Source organism: Pristiophorus japonicus, chromosome 6 (assembly GCF_044704955.1).
Source record: "Pristiophorus japonicus isolate sPriJap1 chromosome 6, sPriJap1.hap1, whole genome shotgun sequence".
Taxonomy (NCBI): domain Eukaryota; kingdom Metazoa; phylum Chordata; class Chondrichthyes; family Pristiophoridae; genus Pristiophorus; species Pristiophorus japonicus.
The window spans coordinates 143,645,763-143,663,372 of NC_091982.1; the positions used below are offsets into that span (position 1 = coordinate 143,645,763).

General features: G+C 42.1%; 1 protein-coding gene across 6 annotated transcripts in view; it reads right to left on the reverse strand.

Annotated features, from left to right (window-relative positions):
- The window catches only part of atg4b (autophagy related 4B, cysteine peptidase), a 76,247-nt gene that overhangs the window by 21,708 nt on the left and 36,929 nt on the right, over nt 1-17,610 (reverse strand). For 4 of the 6 annotated variants that reach the window (XM_070883233.1, XM_070883235.1, XM_070883232.1 and 1 more), the window contains 2 exons: nt 16,750-16,851; nt 15,093-15,165 (listed from right to left, as the gene is read on the reverse strand). In XM_070883233.1, coding sequence (XP_070739334.1) covers nt 15,093-15,165; nt 16,750-16,851 — 175 coding nt within the window. The remainder of the gene's footprint in view (nt 1-15,092; nt 15,166-16,749; nt 16,852-17,610) is intronic. The other 2 variants (XM_070883236.1, XM_070883234.1) reach the window with 1 other exon arrangement.

Below are 17,610 nucleotides of genomic sequence, written 5' to 3' on the forward strand. Positions count from 1 at the left end.
ACTAAATTAAGTGTGGCAGCAGAAATTTATTAAAAAGAATACTTCCACAAAGTTTATAATATTTTAATACTCCACTTCAAGATCCTAAGCCAATTAAATACTATGGAGTTATTACACTGTTGACATTAAAAGCCTGCGTGTTAAAGGACTCAAGCGACATAGCCCCCAGAAACTGCTGAGGGTGGAGACACAGACACAGAGTCAGATCAATATGGAGCTTTTAATAATGCAACTTTACAGCTTTTTTGTAATATAACACGAGTTCAAAGAATCCAGCTTGCTTAAAAGCACTTACTTGGATATTTGTGGATTTAATGCAGGATTCAGGGTTTGACAAAAGTGCAGAGATGTAACCAATAGCACACGGTCAGTCAGGTTTGAGAGGGGCTTTTGAAGGTGGGCTGATACGCAGCAAGGCAGAGGAGTTCAGGAAGAAAATCCCAGAGTGCTGGAGCACGAGTGTTCATTAAGTCAGAGGATACATGGTTTTAAAGGGACCAGAACCTTTTAATATGTGTATTATTCTGCTGATAAAAGTGCACATACGTTCCTTTAAGTTTACTAAGTTTAAATGATTTAAGCAAACACTGGGTGACTTTATTCAAAGGATAGAATCATGTCTTTTTTTGTGGGAAGGTCAATTAAGAGATTGCAGACATTGTGGCTCTGTAACTTCTATTCTTAGAGTGTATATTTTTCCATTACTTTTGTTAAAAAGGTGTGACAGAAACTTGCATTAGATAGTGTACAACATTTGAAGTGCGGACAGGACATGCATAGAGATTTAGAATTTTACTCGGAAATTTCCCATGACATTGCTCAAAGTAAGTGAGAAAAATGCAGTTTGATGAGGTAAGGAACATCACAGAATGATACAGCACGGAGGCGGCCATTCGGCCCACCTTTGACAGAACTATCCAATTATTCCCGCTCCCCTGTTCTTTTCCCGTAGCATGGAAATTTTTCCTTTTCTAGTACAGGTATTTATCCAGTTCCCTTGTGAAAGTTACTTCTGAATCTTCCATCACGGTTTCAAGGCAGTGCATTCCAAAACATAGCAACTCGCTGCATTAAAATAAATTCGAATTTCCCCTCTCGTTCTTTTGCCAATTACCTGAAATCTGTCTCCTCTGGTTACCAACCCACCTGCCAGTGGAAAAAGTTTCTTCTTATTTGCTCTAATAAAACCCTTAATAATTTTGTGCTCCTCCCCTTGATCCTTTCTGCTTGAAGGAGAACAATCCCAGCTTCTCCAATCCCTCCCCATAATTGAAGTTCCTCATCCCCGGTACCATTCTAGTAAATCTCCTCTAAGGCCCACATCCCAAGAACGAATAAAAAAAAAATTAATCACTGATAGAGGTCAATTAAGAGATTTCAGATATTCAGGCTCAGGTGTTGCATTCTAGAAGAGTTGCACTGTTTCATTAGACTTTTGTGTGACACAAAGTTGAGTATGACAGTAAGCGTGACTGAAGTGTGATGGATAGGAAGCGGCACTAGACTTAGATTTTATAATTTACTGTCGGACCTCCCGTGTGGTTGCTCACGGTGTGTTGGAACGTATAATAGCAGTGTTATATCACACAATGTACAACGTATTATCAGAGCCGCTGATTTACAGTGACTAAATAAGTCAAACTATATTTTTATTGGTAGTCTGGGGTTTTTAAAACCAGTATTTTCCAGTTTCAATGTAGAAATCAATTTTTCGATTAAAGTTGTAAATTATTATTGTACTCCTTAATTATTGTACTCCTTCACCCACGTTATCAATTTCATCTCTTGCCTTCTTAAAGCCCTAGATAAATAGCCAAATGGTAGACAACTTACTGGCCTGGTATTCAGCAGTACCGAGGGGCGAAGGGGTGTGGCCAATGGTACTTTTCATCGAGACATTTTGTGCTCAAAAAAATGTAAAAATCGGCTTCCATTTTGGCCACACAACAGCATTAATTAGAAAGCGTGCAATCCAAAAGTATAAACAAAACACAATCATGGTTAATTAATCTTCGTGTTTGTGAAATAATTTCCACAAAATTTTACATAGATTTTATTAACTAAAATATTCTATTAATAATCTAGAACTAGGGGGCCATAGTTTAAAAATAAGGGGTCGCCCATTTAGAACTGAGAGGAGGAGAAATTTCTTCTCTCAGAGGGTCGTAAATCTGTGGAATTCTCTGCCCCAGAGGGCTGTGGAGGCTATGTCATTGAATATATTTAAGGCGGAGATAGAGTTTTGAGTGATAAGGGAGCAAAGGATTATGGGAAGCAGGCAGGCAAGTGAAGCTGAGTCCATGATCAGATCAGTCATGTTCTTATTGAATGGCGGAGCAGGCTCGAGGGGCCAATGGCCTACTCCTGCTCCTATTTCTTATGTTCTTAGATTAATTTTCGACCTTTAAGTATTGGTCTATAAAGAATAATTGTTCTTGAATTCCATCAAAATAAAGCACGTGAAGGTTCTCTCTTTGCTCGGCGAGCGCTTTCTCAGCAGGGAAAGGAGCGTGGCGGGGAGGAAACGTGCAGTAGACCGAATGTTTTTTTAAAAAAGTGATATAGATAAATCGATATGGATGCAAACAACTAGTGAATCTCCCATGGCACTGCTCGTGGTAAGTCAGGGAATGTGCTGTTTTACAAGGGCAGAAGCACGATAGCATGTAATGCAATGAATTATTCTGTGTTACTTGGAGGCCACAGCCTCGCTGAAAGCGTGTGGATGGAGTGGATATTCTTCCCAAACTCTTGCTCGCTGAAGGGAGTTACCAATTATAGCCAAGTCTGCAATTCCCAGGAGGCCGCAACCTGCAATGTGGAGAATCTGCCAGCATGCAGCAGTACAGCTGGAAGCACATCTTTCCTCCAGCTACAACAGTACCCACTAGTTGGATTTTCTAAACCATTTTGAAAACAAGTTACAGCAAAACTTTTAGAACTTTCAGGCAAGGTTTCACAAGAAAGCAATTTTGAAGTTCTTATTTTTACTTCAAGAGAAGCGAGAGAGAGAGAAAGCATTACAGCAGCTGTGCTTTACAGTGATTAAGTTAAGAGTTCAAGAACAATGATTTCACCTAAAGATTTATTTACTTATCCAACTGCAAGGGAAACATTATTTATTTTCCAGGAATCAACCAACTTGCTGCATTGGGAAGAAGTCAGAGAAATTTCTTCCATTTCATTTAGACACACACTTCTACACCTTAGCATCACCCATCCATTTAGAAACATAGAAAATAGGTGCAGGAGTAGGCCATTCGGCCCTTCGAGCCTGCACCACCATTCAATAAGATCATGGCTGATCATTCACCTCAGTGCCCCTTTCCTGCTTTCTTTCCATACCCCTTGATCCCTTTAGCCATAAGGGCTATATCTAACTCCCTCTTGAATATATCCAATGAACTGGTATCAACAACACTCTGCAGTAGAGAATTCCACAGGTTAACAACTCTCTGAGTGAAGAAATTTCTCCTCATCTCAGTCCTAAATGGCTTACGCCTTATCCTTAGACTGTATCCTCTGGTTCTGGACTTCCCCAACATCGGGAACATTCTTCCTGCATCTAATCTGTCCAGTCCCGTCAGAATTTTATGTTTCAATGAGATCCCCTCTCATCCTTCTAAACTCCAGTGAATATAGGCCCAGTCGATCCAGTCTCTCCTCATATGTCAGTCCTGCCATCCCGGGAATAAGTCTGCTGAACCTTCGCTGCACTCCCTCAATATCAAGAACGTCCTTCCTCAGATTAGGAGACCAAAACTGAACACAATATTCCAGGTGAGGCATCACCAAGGCCCTGTGCAACTGCAGTAAGACCTCCCTGCTCCTATAATCAAATCCCCTAGCTATGAAGGCCAACATATCATTTGCCTTCTTCACCACCTGCTGTACCTGCATGCCAACTTTCAATGACTGATGTACCATGACACCCAGATCTCGTTGCACCTCCCCTTTTCCTAATCTGCCGTCATTCAGATAATATTCTATCTTCGTGTTTTTGCCACCAAAGTGGATGACCTCACAATTATCCACATTATACTGCATCTGCCATGCGTTTGCCCACTCACCTAAACTGTTCAAGTCACCCTGCAGCCTCTTAGCATCCTCCTCACAGCTCACACCGCCACCCAGCTTAGTGTCATCTGTAAACTTGGAGATATTACACTCAATTCCTGCATCGAAATCATTAATGTATATTGTAAATAGCTGGGGTCCCAGCACTTGAGCCCTGCGGCACTCCACTAGTCACTGCCTGCCATTCTGAAAAGGACCCGTTAATCCCGATTCTCTGCTTCCTGTCTGCCAACCAGTTCTCTATCCACGTCAGTACATTACTTCCAATACCATGTGTTTTAATTTTGCGTACTAATCTCATGTGGGACCTTGTCAAAAGCCTTTTGAAAGTCCAAATACACCACATCCACTGGTTCGCCCTTGTCCACTCTACTAGTTACATCCTCAAAAAATTCTAGAAGATTTGTCAAGCATGATTTCTCCTTCATAAATCCATGCTGACTTGGACCGATCCTGTCACTGCTTTCCAAATACGCTGCTATTTCATCTTTAATAACTGATTGCAACATTTTCTCCACTACTGATGTCAGGCTAACCAGTCTATAATTACCCGCTTTCTCTCTTCGTCCTTCTTTAAAAAGTGGTGTTACATTAGCTACTCTCCAGTCCATAGGAGCTGATCCAGAATTGATAGACTGTTGGAAAATGATCACCAATGCATCCACTATTTCCAGGGCCACTTCCTTAAGTACTCTGGGATGCAGACTATCAGGCCCCAGGGATTTATCGGCCTTCAATCCCATCAATTTCCCACCTAAGAAGGATTTCCTTCAGTTCCTTCTTCTCACTAGACCATCACTCCCCCTAATATTTCCGGAAAGTTATTTGTGTCTTCCTTCGTGAAGACAGAACCAAAGTATTTGTTCAACTGGTCTGCCATTTCTTTGTTCCCCCTTACGTTTGTCTTCATTAATCTTTTTCTCTTCACATATCTATAGAAGCTTTTGCAGTCAGTTTTTATGTTCCCATCAAGCTTCCTCTCATACTCTATTTTCCCCCTCCTAATTAAACCCTTTGTCCTCCTCTGCTGAATTCTAAATTTTTCCCAGTCTTCAGGTTTGCTGCTTTTTCTGGCCAATTTAGATGCCTCTTCCTTGGATTTAACACTATCCTTAATTTCCCTTGTTAGCCACGGTTGAGCCACCTTCCCCGTTTTATTTTTAATCCAGACAGGGATGTACAATTGTTGAAGTTCATCCATATGATCTTTAAATATTTGCCATTGCCTATCCACCGTCAACCCTTTAAATATCATTCGCCAGTCTATTCTAGCATATTCACGTCTCATTCCATCGAAGTTACCTTTCCTTAAGTTCAGGACCCTAGTCTCTGAATTAACTGTGTCACTCTCCATCTTAATAGATAATTCTACCATATTTATAGTCACTCTTCCCCAACGGGCCTCGCACAACAAGATTGCCAATTAATCCTTTCTCATTACACATCACCCAGTCTCGGATGGCCAGCCCTCTAGTTGGTTCCTCGACATATCGGTCTAGAAAACCATCCCTAATACACTCCAGGAAATCCTCCTCCACCGCATTGCTACCAGTTTGGTTAGCCCAATCTATATGTAGATTAAAGTCGCCCATGACAACTGCTGTACCTTTATTGCACGCATCCCTAATTTCTTGTTTGATGCTGCCCCCAACCTCACTGCTACTGTTTGGTGGTCTGTACATAACTCCCACTCGCGTTTTCTGCCCTTTGGTATTCCGCAGCTCCACCCATACAGATTTCACATCATCCAAGCTAATGTCCTTCCTTACTATTGCGTTAATTTTCTCTTTAACCAGCAACACTACCCCGGTTGGAACACAACCTTGATTTACTATGAGCACTGCCACAGAGCATCCTCTAGTGTATATACAAAGCAATGTCCAGCACACGCCTGTATCCCTCACATCACCTCCAGTGCAAAGGGATATAGACAGGCTAAGTGAATGAGCAAAAAATTCGCAGATGGAGTATAATGTGGGAAAATGTGAGGTTATCCATTTTTGCAAAATTAATAGAAAAACAAATTATAATTTAAATAAAGAAAAATTTAAAAGTGCTGCAGTACAGAGAGACCTGGGTGTCCGTGTGCATGAAATACAAAAAGTTAGTATGCAGGTACAGCAAGTAATCAGGAAGGCAAATGGAATGTTGGCCTTTATTGCAAGCGGGATACAGTATAAAAGCAGAGAAGTCCTGTTACAACTGTACAGGGTATTGGTGAGGCCACACCTGGAGTACTACGAAAGTTTTGATCTCCGTATTTAAGGAAGGATATACTTGCATTGGAGGCTGATCAGAGAAGGTTCACTAGGTTGATTCCGGAGATGAGGGAGTTGACTTATGAAGATAGGTTCAGTAGGTTGTGCCTATACACAGTGGAGTTCAGAAGAATGAGAGGTGATCTTATCGAAACATATAAGATAATGAGGGGGCTAGACAAGGTGGATGCAGAGAGGATATTTCCACTCATAGGGGACACTAAAACTAGGGGACATAGTCTTAGAATAAGGGGCCGCCAATTTAAAACTAAGATGAGGAGAAGTTTCTTCTCTCAGAGGGTTGAAAATCTATGTAATTCTCTGCACCAGAGAGCTGTGGAGGCTGGGCCATTGAATATATTTAAGGTGGAGATAGACAGATTTTTGAGCAAAAAGGGAGTAAAGGGTTATGGGGAGCGGCAGAGAAGTGGAGCTGAGTCCATGATCAGATCAGCCATGATCTTATTGAATGGCGGAGTAGGCTCGAGGGGCCAGATGGCCTACTCCTGCTCCTATTCCTTATGTTCTGATATAAAAAGCAATGTCCAGCACACACCTGTAACCCTCACGTCTCAAGTGTCACATTTTGTAACTTATGCAAGCTTTATAACTAGTAATCCAGAGGCCTGGCCTAATAATCCAGAGACACGAGTTCAAATCCCACCACGGCAACTGAGGAATTTAAACTCAGTTAATTAAATAAATTTGGAATTGAAAAGCTAGTATCAGTAATGGTAACCGTTAAACTACCGGATTGTCAGAAAAACCCACCTGGTTCACTATCGTCCTTTAGGGAAGGAAATCTACTGTCCTTACCCGGTCTGGCCTACATGTGACTCCAGACCCACAGCAATGTGGTCGTCTCTTAACTTTGAAATAGCCTAGTAAGCCACTCAGTTGTATGACAAAATCAACACTGTGGAAGTAGCTTCACCACAAAGACTACAGCAGTTCAAGGAGGCGGCTCACCACCACCTTCTCAATGGGCAATTAGGAATGGGCAATAAATGCCGGCCTAGCCAGTGACGCCCACATCCCGTGAACAAATAAATTAAAAAAAACATTCCAATGCCACACTTGCACTTGATTGTTTCGTGGATACAAAATTTCTCTCAATAACAAATCAAAACTGAATTGAGTTTGTGCAGCATATAAATGAACAAGCTGCAAGTAGGGAGAAAAAGTACCAGTCAGGAATTTCAAAAACGACAAATCAAGATTCATTCAATAGTCAGTAAACAGCAAGAATTGCAAGGAGCAAGAACAGGTAAGACAATGCAGTCTTTCTAAATACTTTTTGAAAATCCTTTGTCACCATTTTGTTTCCTCAGCCCAGCTGACTACACATGTTACAAATACAACTCAAAACATAAAACCTGTAAAAACTTCAAATAATTTGCAAAATAAATTCCAATGTACCCATAAATTGCCCAACTCAGCCCATTAGGTTTTTGAATCAGAATGGTTACAGCACAGGTTTTCAGTCTGTCGAGCCCGTGCCGGCTCTCTGCAAGAGTACTTCAGCCAGTCCCACTCCCCCGCCCTTTCCCCGAAGCCCTGCAAATTCTTTCCCTTCAGGTACTTATCCAATTCCCTTTTGAAAGCCATGATTGAATCTGCCTCCACCACCCTCTCAGGCAGCGCATTCCAGATCCTAACCACTCGCTGCGTAAAAAAGTTCTTCTTCATGTCGCCTTGGTTCTTCGGCCAATCACCTTAAATCTGTGTCCCCTGTTTCCCGACCCTTCCACCAATGGGAACAGTTTCTTTCTATCTACTCTATTTAGACGCCTCAACACTGTGTCAGGGACCCAAGGCGTAAGATTGGTTCCAAGGCTGTGCTCCTATGTGGCAGTGACCACCTATGTGTAGTCCCGAGTAACTATTCTGCTTAGACCCAGCCTGGTCAACCCCAACCTGTTCCACTCTGCCCGGAGATATTCCCTGCATAGCCAATCAGAGTGTTCACACTGGCAGGGTTCAGCCCCAGTGCCACACTTGCTCATTACCCGATAATGGATGAACACCAATACTGCTGCCCCGACAGACAGAAGGAAGCAGTGAGGGAAGAGACACAGGAAACAGCGAGGTCCAATCCAACTTGGCTGAAGCTATTTGAGAGCACAGAAGCCAGGAAATTAGGAGGGAAGCTGAATATGAGGCAGGAGTAGAGTAATGTTAGCAGCAAGAACACTTCTTTGGAAAGGAATCCATCATAGTGCCACATGAAGGTCACACCTGGAAGGAGAGTGACAGACTAGCCTGTTGTAAATCTGACAAATTCAGGCAATTAGACTTCATATTTTGGAGTTGATAAAGTGGGCAATTATTGAAAGGTGAGGGAGGGGTTGAATACGAGTTCTGTTGAGTAGATTTACATAGAATCAAAGAAAGATTAGTCATTCGCAAAATCAGAATGAAAGGCCATTTCAGCTGATCGAGCCTGTGCCATTGCTAGCAAAGCCCTCTGTCTTCATTCCACTTTCCTGCTCATTTCCCGTACTCTTCAATGCATTGCTTCACGTGTTTATCTACAATTGGTTCACAGGTACAGTACTTGTGGTAAAACATTCTATATTCCAATAATTCAGTGTCTTATTTGTCCCCAAGTTGAGATTTCATCCCTATATCCACCCCATCATAAAGATCACTTACTTCCATCAATGCCGTGAAGCTGTAGCCAAAGCAAATAGAGTATTGGTTACATTGATAGGGTTGTCTAATATAAAGCAAAGTACACAATTTTGTCCTTGTAAAAGACCTTGGTTAGAGCACATTTTGAATATTGTGTCCAGTTTTGGTTCCCTCATATGCTCGGTGATATAGGGGCTATTAAAAAGGTTCAGTGGAGGGACACAAGAAGCGGAGACTTAGGGATAAGAAAAACCACCCAACATCTCACCTAGCCCTACCCTTGCATAACCTAGAAGCACGACCTTTGATTTCTCCAATCTATCAAATTGAATTCAGCAATAGGAAAACAATCTAGTCCATTAATTATTTGATATGCCTCTATCAAATCACTCCTAAAGTCACTGGACTGAGGGTATACTTAAGTCTTCTGTTCTCCCCCACCCCTCAAAAAGAAATGCGTCATTGCACAGTTATTGCTTTTGAACTGCATGTGCTACATATCTGAATACTCCCCTAACTGATCTACATCCTCAGTCTCCTGTATTCTTACTTTGTTTGTCATGCCCAATTTGGTATCAAAGTAGGCCAAGGGAATCCATCTAGTTGATGACCAAATTAAATAGGAGATTGCACACTGGAAATAGTACAGGGCTGAATTTGTTGTGTGTCTCGACAGGCAGAAAACTTGCAGGGGTGGCGGGAAAAGAGCGAGAATCTACAGCACAGAAACAGGCCACTCAGCCCAACTGCTTTATGCTCGTGCTCATACTCCATCACAAGCCTCCTCCCACTCAAATTACCGCTTCCCACCCTGCCCCCATAATCCCTCTATTCCCATCTCCCTCATGTGTGCATCAAGCATGCCGGACATCCCAAGGAAACTAATATTGAATCACGGATGGGGACCCACCAAAATTAACGTAAACAAAATAACAGCAATGAAGAAAATAATGGCACTGAAGAGGGACAAATTCCCAGGACCAGACAGTTTCCATCCCAGGGATTAAAGGAAGTAGATGAGCATGTTGCAGATGCCCGAACTATAATCTTCCAAAGTTCTCGCGATTCAGGAACCATTCCTTTAGATTGGAAAATTGCACACGTCACTCCGCTATTTAGGAAAGGTGAGAGGGGGAAACCAGAAAATTATAGACCGGTTAGTCTAACATCTGTTGTCAAGAAATTATTAGAGTCTATACTTAAGGGCAGAGTGACTGAACACCTTGATAATTTTCAGCTGATCAGAGAGAGCCAGCATGGATTTGTAAAGGGTAGATCACGCTTGACGAACCGAATTGAATGTTTTGAAAAGGTGACTAAAGTACTGGACAGGGGAATGTCTGTGGATGTTATTTATATGGAATTCCAGAAGGTATTTGATAAAGTCCCACATCAGAGACTGTTAGCTAAAGTTGAAGCTCCTGGAATTGAAGGTGAATCATTGACCTGGTTCAGAAATTGTCTGAGCGGCTGGAGACAGAGAGGAGGGATAATGGACAGGTACTCTAATTGGCAGGAACAGACTAGTGGTGTCCCACAGAGATCTGTGTTGGGGCCTCAACTATTGACAGTATTTATTAACGACTTAGGTGATGGGATAGAGAGCCACATATCCAATTCTGCCAATGAATCAAAGATAAGTGTTACTGTAAGCAGTGTAGATAGAAGCATAACATTTACAAGAGATATTGATAGATCAAATGAATGGGCAAAACTGTGGCAAATGAATTTCAATACAGGCAAGTGTGAGGTCATCCACTTTGGACTAAAAAGGATAGAACAGGGAACTTTCTAAATGGTGAAAAGCTAGAAACAGTGGATCCAAAGAAACTTGGGGGTCCATGTACATAGATGATTAAAATGACAGGTACTGAAAATAATCAAAAAGGTTAAAGGAATGCTGGGCTTTGTATCTAAATGACTGAAGCATATGGGGTTAGAGATTATGCTACAACTACACAAAGCCCTGGTTAGACCACTCCTGGAATAATGTGTTCAGTTCTGGCCACCACACCGTAGGAAGGATATGTTGGCCTCAGAGGGAGTGCAGCGTAGATTTACCAGAAGGATACCAGGACTCCATGTGTTAAGTTACGAGGAGAGATTACACAAATTAGGGTTGTACTTCCTGGAATTTAGATGGTTAAGGGTGATTGGATCAAAGTTTTCAAGCTGTTAAGGGGAATGGATAGGGTAGAGAGAGAAACTTTTCCCACTGGTTGGGGAGTCTAAGAGGCCGAAATTGCAACCCCCCTCCCTTTTTTTTTTAAAGAGCTGTTTCCGCCTCAAAAAGGCAAATGCAGGTATATGGAGTTAGGTCGCAGATCAGCCATGTTCTCATTGAATGGCGGAACAGACTTGAGCAGCTCAATGGCCTCCTCCTGTTCCTAAGCCTCCCCTTAAATGTGTCAATGCTATTTGCTTTAACCACTCACGTGGCAGCGAGTACCACATTCTTATCAATCTCTGAGAACAGACATGTGGAGAGAGAGAGAGAGAGAGAGAGAGAGAGAGAGAGAGAGAGAGAAGATCCAAGATAAAGGCAGAGTGAGACAAAGTATAACGGTGGGAAAACAGAGTTACTAATAGATATACAGGCCCTGGAAGAACAGCTGGCAATATTAGCTGAGAAATGCTGCAGGTGTACATGATGTTCCTCTACCTGTTATTTTACAAGAGACATCAACCTATCTAAAATAAACAGGTCAACATCCATGTTAAAATAACACATAGAGGAACGCCATTAAATCATTTAGCATCTGTCTAATCTCACCAGTCATTCCTAGACAGAATTCTTTGTTCATGAATAACGCCACAGGATAGCACTTGTACTATAAATATGCCACGTGAGACATAACCCTTCAGTCATAGAATGGCTTATCTTTCGATGCATTTTGAGGAACCCCACGGACACCTATAATCTATATTTAAAATTATTTTTGTGCGTACTATTTGTCATTGTTTTCCACTATAATGTTCCTATGCCTAAATTTACAATGTAAACTTCCTATGGAAACTTATCTGGCCACAATTACACCCTCTCCTTTGTGGGGCACTTTAGTGCCACCACCTGCAGATGGTGGGATTACAGCGTGAGATGTTTACATAGGCAGTTTCCAGTACAATTCCGGACATAGGATTATATGTATATGCATGGTCAGAATGGAGGACTTCAAAATGGCGACTGGCCTAATTATGCCATGGCCTCTAACCCCATTTCAGCTAAACACTGCTCATGGTCCTGACACTCCATGTACAACACAGGAAATCAACTGGTGCATTTTAGAAAAATCAGTATGTCCGTCACATGGCCTGCTGAAAACTTCGGTGTAAATACCTCCCGATGGAATTTCCCATTTAAGTAAATATTAAGTATAGACACACCTATTTTGTATGTAATCCTTTTCCTGTGGCAACCATTATAATTTAATGGGAATTTTCAATTAATGTGAGAGTCTGTGACACTAAAATATTTTTAAAAGAATGGTTTAAAACAGGCCAAGTGAGTGGGTAAGAATTTGGAGTATAATGTGGGAAAGTGTGTGGCAGAAAAAATATAGAAAAGCAAATTATAATTTAAATGGAGAAAAATTGCAAAGTGCTGCAGTACAGAGGGACCTGGGGGTCCTTGTGCATGAAACTCAAAAAGTCAGTATGCAGGTACAGCAAGTAATCAGGAAAGCAAATGGAATGTTGGCCTTTATTGCAAGGGGGATAGAGTATAAAAGCGGCTAAGTCCTGTTACAACTGTATAGGGTATTGGTAAAGCCACACCTGGAGTACTGCATACAGTTTTGGTCTCCTTATTTAAGGAGGGATATACTTGCATTGGAGACAATTCAGAGAAGGTTCACTAGGTTGAGTCCTGAGATGAAGGGGTTGACTTATGAAGAAAGGTTGACCAGGTTGGGCCTGTATTCACTGGAGTTCAGAAGCATGAGAAGTGATCTTTATTGAAACTTGCAAGATAATGAGGTAGATGCAGAGAGGATGTTTCCACTCATGGGGTATCTAGAACTAGGGTGTATAGTTTCAGAATAAGGAGTTGCCCATTTAAAACTGAGATGAGGAGGAATTTCTTCTCTGAAGGTTGTAAATCTGTGGAATTTTCTACCCGAGAGAGCTGGGTCATTGAATATATTTAAGGTGTAGACAGATTTTTGAGTGCTAAGGGAGTAAAGGGTTATGGGAAACGGGCAGGGAAGTGGAGCTGAGTCCATGATCAGATCAGCCATGATCTTACTGAATGGCGGGGCAGGCTCGAGGGGCTAAATGGCCTGCTCCTATTTCTTATGTTCTTTTGTTTTGAGGTGAGTGCAGTTGAAATCTCTGGACACTAGTTGGCGCTGACACTCGACGTTTATTTCCTGGTCTACACGATTCATTATATAAAAATTTGTCAGTGCCACAAGCTTTACCTATTTCTCCACCCCATCCCGCCCTGGTCTTTGCCCCTAAAATATTTTGGACCATTTCTTAGGCCTCAGACATGTTTCACTAAAATTACACCTATATGAAGTGGCTTGTGTACCCATGAAGCCTCTCAAATATAGCAGTGCAACTAATGAAGTGATCAGCGTGACCCAGGAGAGCAGCAACTGAGCTGAACAGCCTGGCCCACGATGAACAGTGGTCCGACAGAGGGAGCCGATCCTTTAGCGGTGCAGCCTGGGAGCCCAACCCGGGTGGGAATTCCTGATAGAATCTTTTTTTTCCAACTTCTGTAACCAATATGTTTCCCACCACCCAATCTCTCTCCTGCACACACCTACCTGCTTCATATAGCGACTAATCCCAAATACCCTACCTTTCTATATGGATCACAGTTGCTTGTATTGTTAGTTTCCCATCACACTTTGAATAATATTCTAATTTTGATAAAACATATCCTCCTACTCACCTTGAGCAATGCCGCAGGAGATCTGCTGGTAATAAATTCTGCATGCAGTTACCACAAAGTCATTCCACTTTAAAATAAAAAATTGACTTGCAATAACAAAATTAAATAGAAAAGTAATATTAATGCACAACACTTTATATATTTGTTATTCACAAGATGATCATTTCGAGGGTGTTTCTGTGCACAGTTAAATTAATAGTTCAATATTGCACCCATTACTGATGCAGCACAACTTCCAATTGAAGCAACACAAGCTGCCAAAACAATTCCGGTCCTGGCCCGACCTGAAGCTGCCCTTTCATTCCAGAGCAGTCACTGCTACACGTTGTGGGTGAGAATTCGTGATCTGTCAAAACTATCACAAGATCAAGAATTCTTGACTGCAATGAATGACTGTGAACTCTCAGGTCAAAGCAATAGTTTCAGGAAGGAGCCAGGGAAAAGCATTTCACGGGACGGGATAGACGGCAAACAAGGGGGAAGAGGGAGAGGCAATCCCAGTGATTGCACAGAGATTTGTACGGGGCTACTGGGGAACTTCATACAAAGCTTCAAACAGAACTGGTGGATGTCAGGCAGGTGCCTCCTGCAGTGTGAGAGAGTCTGCACTGGACATTTAGTTCAATCTTTTCAATTCTTCAAAAAGTACTTACATTTTACAAACGGACATACAATTCCTGACCTCATCTTGTCCAGCTACTATTTGTGCGCGTTTAGGACTATGAGAATGGTGTACAGTCACTCCTCTGATGAATTGGAATTGATGCCTTCTTGGTTTGGGCCTGATGGGTCACTTTTGGGTATGAGATCCAGTGGGGCATCACGAGTGCATTAGCAGATCCAGAGTCGAAGTTTGAAATGCCCATGCCATGCCCGAACTCTCAGGTCCTGGGGGCACTCGAGTCGGCTCAGCGAGTGGATCACAAGCCCGTAGGACAAGACAGCGGTCAGATCCTAAATCTTTGACCTGGCTAGTTCCCGCTAAGTATTTGCTAGTTAGTGACCAATCAGATAGGTATCTGTGACCAGAGCCTCGGCAAACAGATACGTGCAGAGAGATATTTCTAAAAATTTATATATATATATATATATATATATATATATACAAAAAAGATCAAATATTTTTGCACATAGCATAAAGAGATTAGTTCGAGAGCTGTTCTTATTCTCATTCAAGGTTGGCCAGACACTCTCATGCTGCTGCTGCCGTGATTCATACTTACTTCAGGACTTGTGCTGCAGTGTTTGGACCATACCACTGTCCAATCGACTTTCCTTCCCCGACTCCCATTTGAGCTAGTTCAAAATAAAGGAAACAGAATTACAATTGTTAGCCTTTTCCAGAAGCAAGTCCCAATCATAGAATCATAGACATTTACGGCACGGAAGGAGGCCATTTCAGCCCATCGTGTCCACGCCGGCCGACAAAGAGCCAGCCAACAGTCTAATCCCATTTTCCAGCTCTTGGTCCATAGCCTTGCCCTTCCTGGTAACTAACCTCTCTCACAGTACGACAGAAATCAGTGGATGGCTGCAAATGGATTTACGGCACTGACCCAATTCAGCATTTCAGGTGTGCTGTGTAAACCGCTCCACCTTTGGCCCACGTTACAGGGCCCTGCCCTGCCCAAGTAATTCGGAACAGGACTGGCTTGATAGACAGAGTAACACCAGCATTGTGGGTTTTTTTGTTAGGTATTAAATATTTACCAAAGTTAAAATATTTACAACACAGAAATTAGTGACCAGATAATAAAAATCAACATTTCTGTTGAAGTGCTGCTGCCTGCTTCCATGCTGCCATGTGCTGGATTGTTGCCCGAGATCAGTCAGCCTTGGCACAAAGTTTCCATTTCCACACGAGTGAGTCACGTGTATTTCGAACAGAGAACAAACCCATTCCATGACCAACCCGAGGTTGATCCATGCAGTGCAAAGGCTGCTCAGTGAAACCCAGGAGTCTGAACTTTCCTGTACTCATCTCCCTGGCACTGCCACGCTCTAGAATTGGAATTCCTGCATTTGCACCTTGCCACGGTTGAATCCTCACAATGAAAGGCACATTTTCCATCTATCCAACCAACGTGAAATGGCTGTGAATTCTGATTCATCTAATGCCGTGTACAGACTTGCAATAAAATACAAAGTTAAATCTTGGTAGTTGTATCAATCTGCATCAATAATGATGCCGCAAGCCTATCGGGCGCTGGTGTGTCAACAACTCTCTCAGTCAGACCGTTCTGATCATTGAGATCGTGGCCGCTGTGGGCTTTTGTGAGTATGCTCCTCTGGAATAGGGGCGCGGGACAGCTGCAAATCTTCAGTCACTCGCTGGCAGAAGACTACAGACATCGTTGGTTCCCAGACAAACCATCCACAGAATCGGGTTACCAGTGTATCCGAATAAATCATATACCGGCCATCGCATACAGCGGGCAAATTGTATTTACACGCTGCGCCTGCTATAAACAGTGGGGACTGTATGAAGAAAAACTTGAAATATTGAGGCTTTTTCTCCATTAGATATGATACAAACATTTAAAATTATGCAAGGATGGGACGAAGAACATAGAAGCAGATTGTTTCTAGTAGTTGATCCCTCAACCAGAGGGGCCATAGATACAAGAGATTTAGAAAAGAGTGCAGCAGAAACTTCATCATACAAAGTTGCGAGTCTGTGGAATTCACTTCCAGGCTCAGTGGTTGAGGCAGAAACTATCTCAACATTCCAGGTTAGACTGGATGAATGAAAAGGGAATGAAGGGATATGGGAACAGGGTGGGCAAGTGCTGACACAGACTGGCTGGTCCAAATGGCCTGTTTCCGCGTTACAACATCTCTGTAGTTCTACGTATAACACGGCAGTGGCAGATAGCTCACCTATCTGATGAATGGAGTAATAGCTGTCCTTTTTGTCAAGAAAAGCATTTAATACGTTGTAATATTCATCCCTTTGCTGGTTCCCATTTACCCATCTCCAGTCTGCAAAGAAAGAGGAGAAAAGGAAGGACGTGAAGACATAAATGGGAAAGCACAAACAGTACTGACAAATAGCAGGAAACAGTTTTTGAATGAGCAGGAAATGGTGGTATTTCCAACTCTCTAAAACCACTGGAGTGAGTAGGTGGGGGAATCTGGACGATGGCGACCCTCCACATGGTTTGCCTTTATGGATGGACAAATACAATGTGGAATTTAGGACCCATTTACTCGGCATGCTTAATAGGGACACAAAGACGAAACAATTCATTTCCCACCATACTTGGGGCCCAAGTTTCAGCCTCAGTTGCTTCTGATTTTTTGAAGCAACTGGTGTAGAACGAGTATCTTAGAAATTCAAATTCTCGGCATTCTAGTCCGTTAGAATAGTTTCATTTTGGAACAGAATTTTTTTTTCAAAAGGGGGCGTGTCCGGCCACTTACGCCTGTTTTCAAAGTTTCGGCAGTGAAAACTTACTCCAAACTAACTTAGAATGGAGTAAGTGAAGATTTTTGTACGCTCGAAAAAACCTTGTCGACATTTTAGAAAATCAGGCCTAGGTTACAAATCAGGCGTAGGGAATGGGAGGGGGGGGGTTTAAAGGAAGTTTACAAACATTAAACACTTCAGTTTTACAAATAAAGAGCCATCATCAATAATAAATGATAAAAACATCAATAAATCAACCAATAAAATCAATCAAAAAAATTAGTAAGAAATAATTTTTTTTTTTTAAATCAATAAATAAAACATTTTCTACT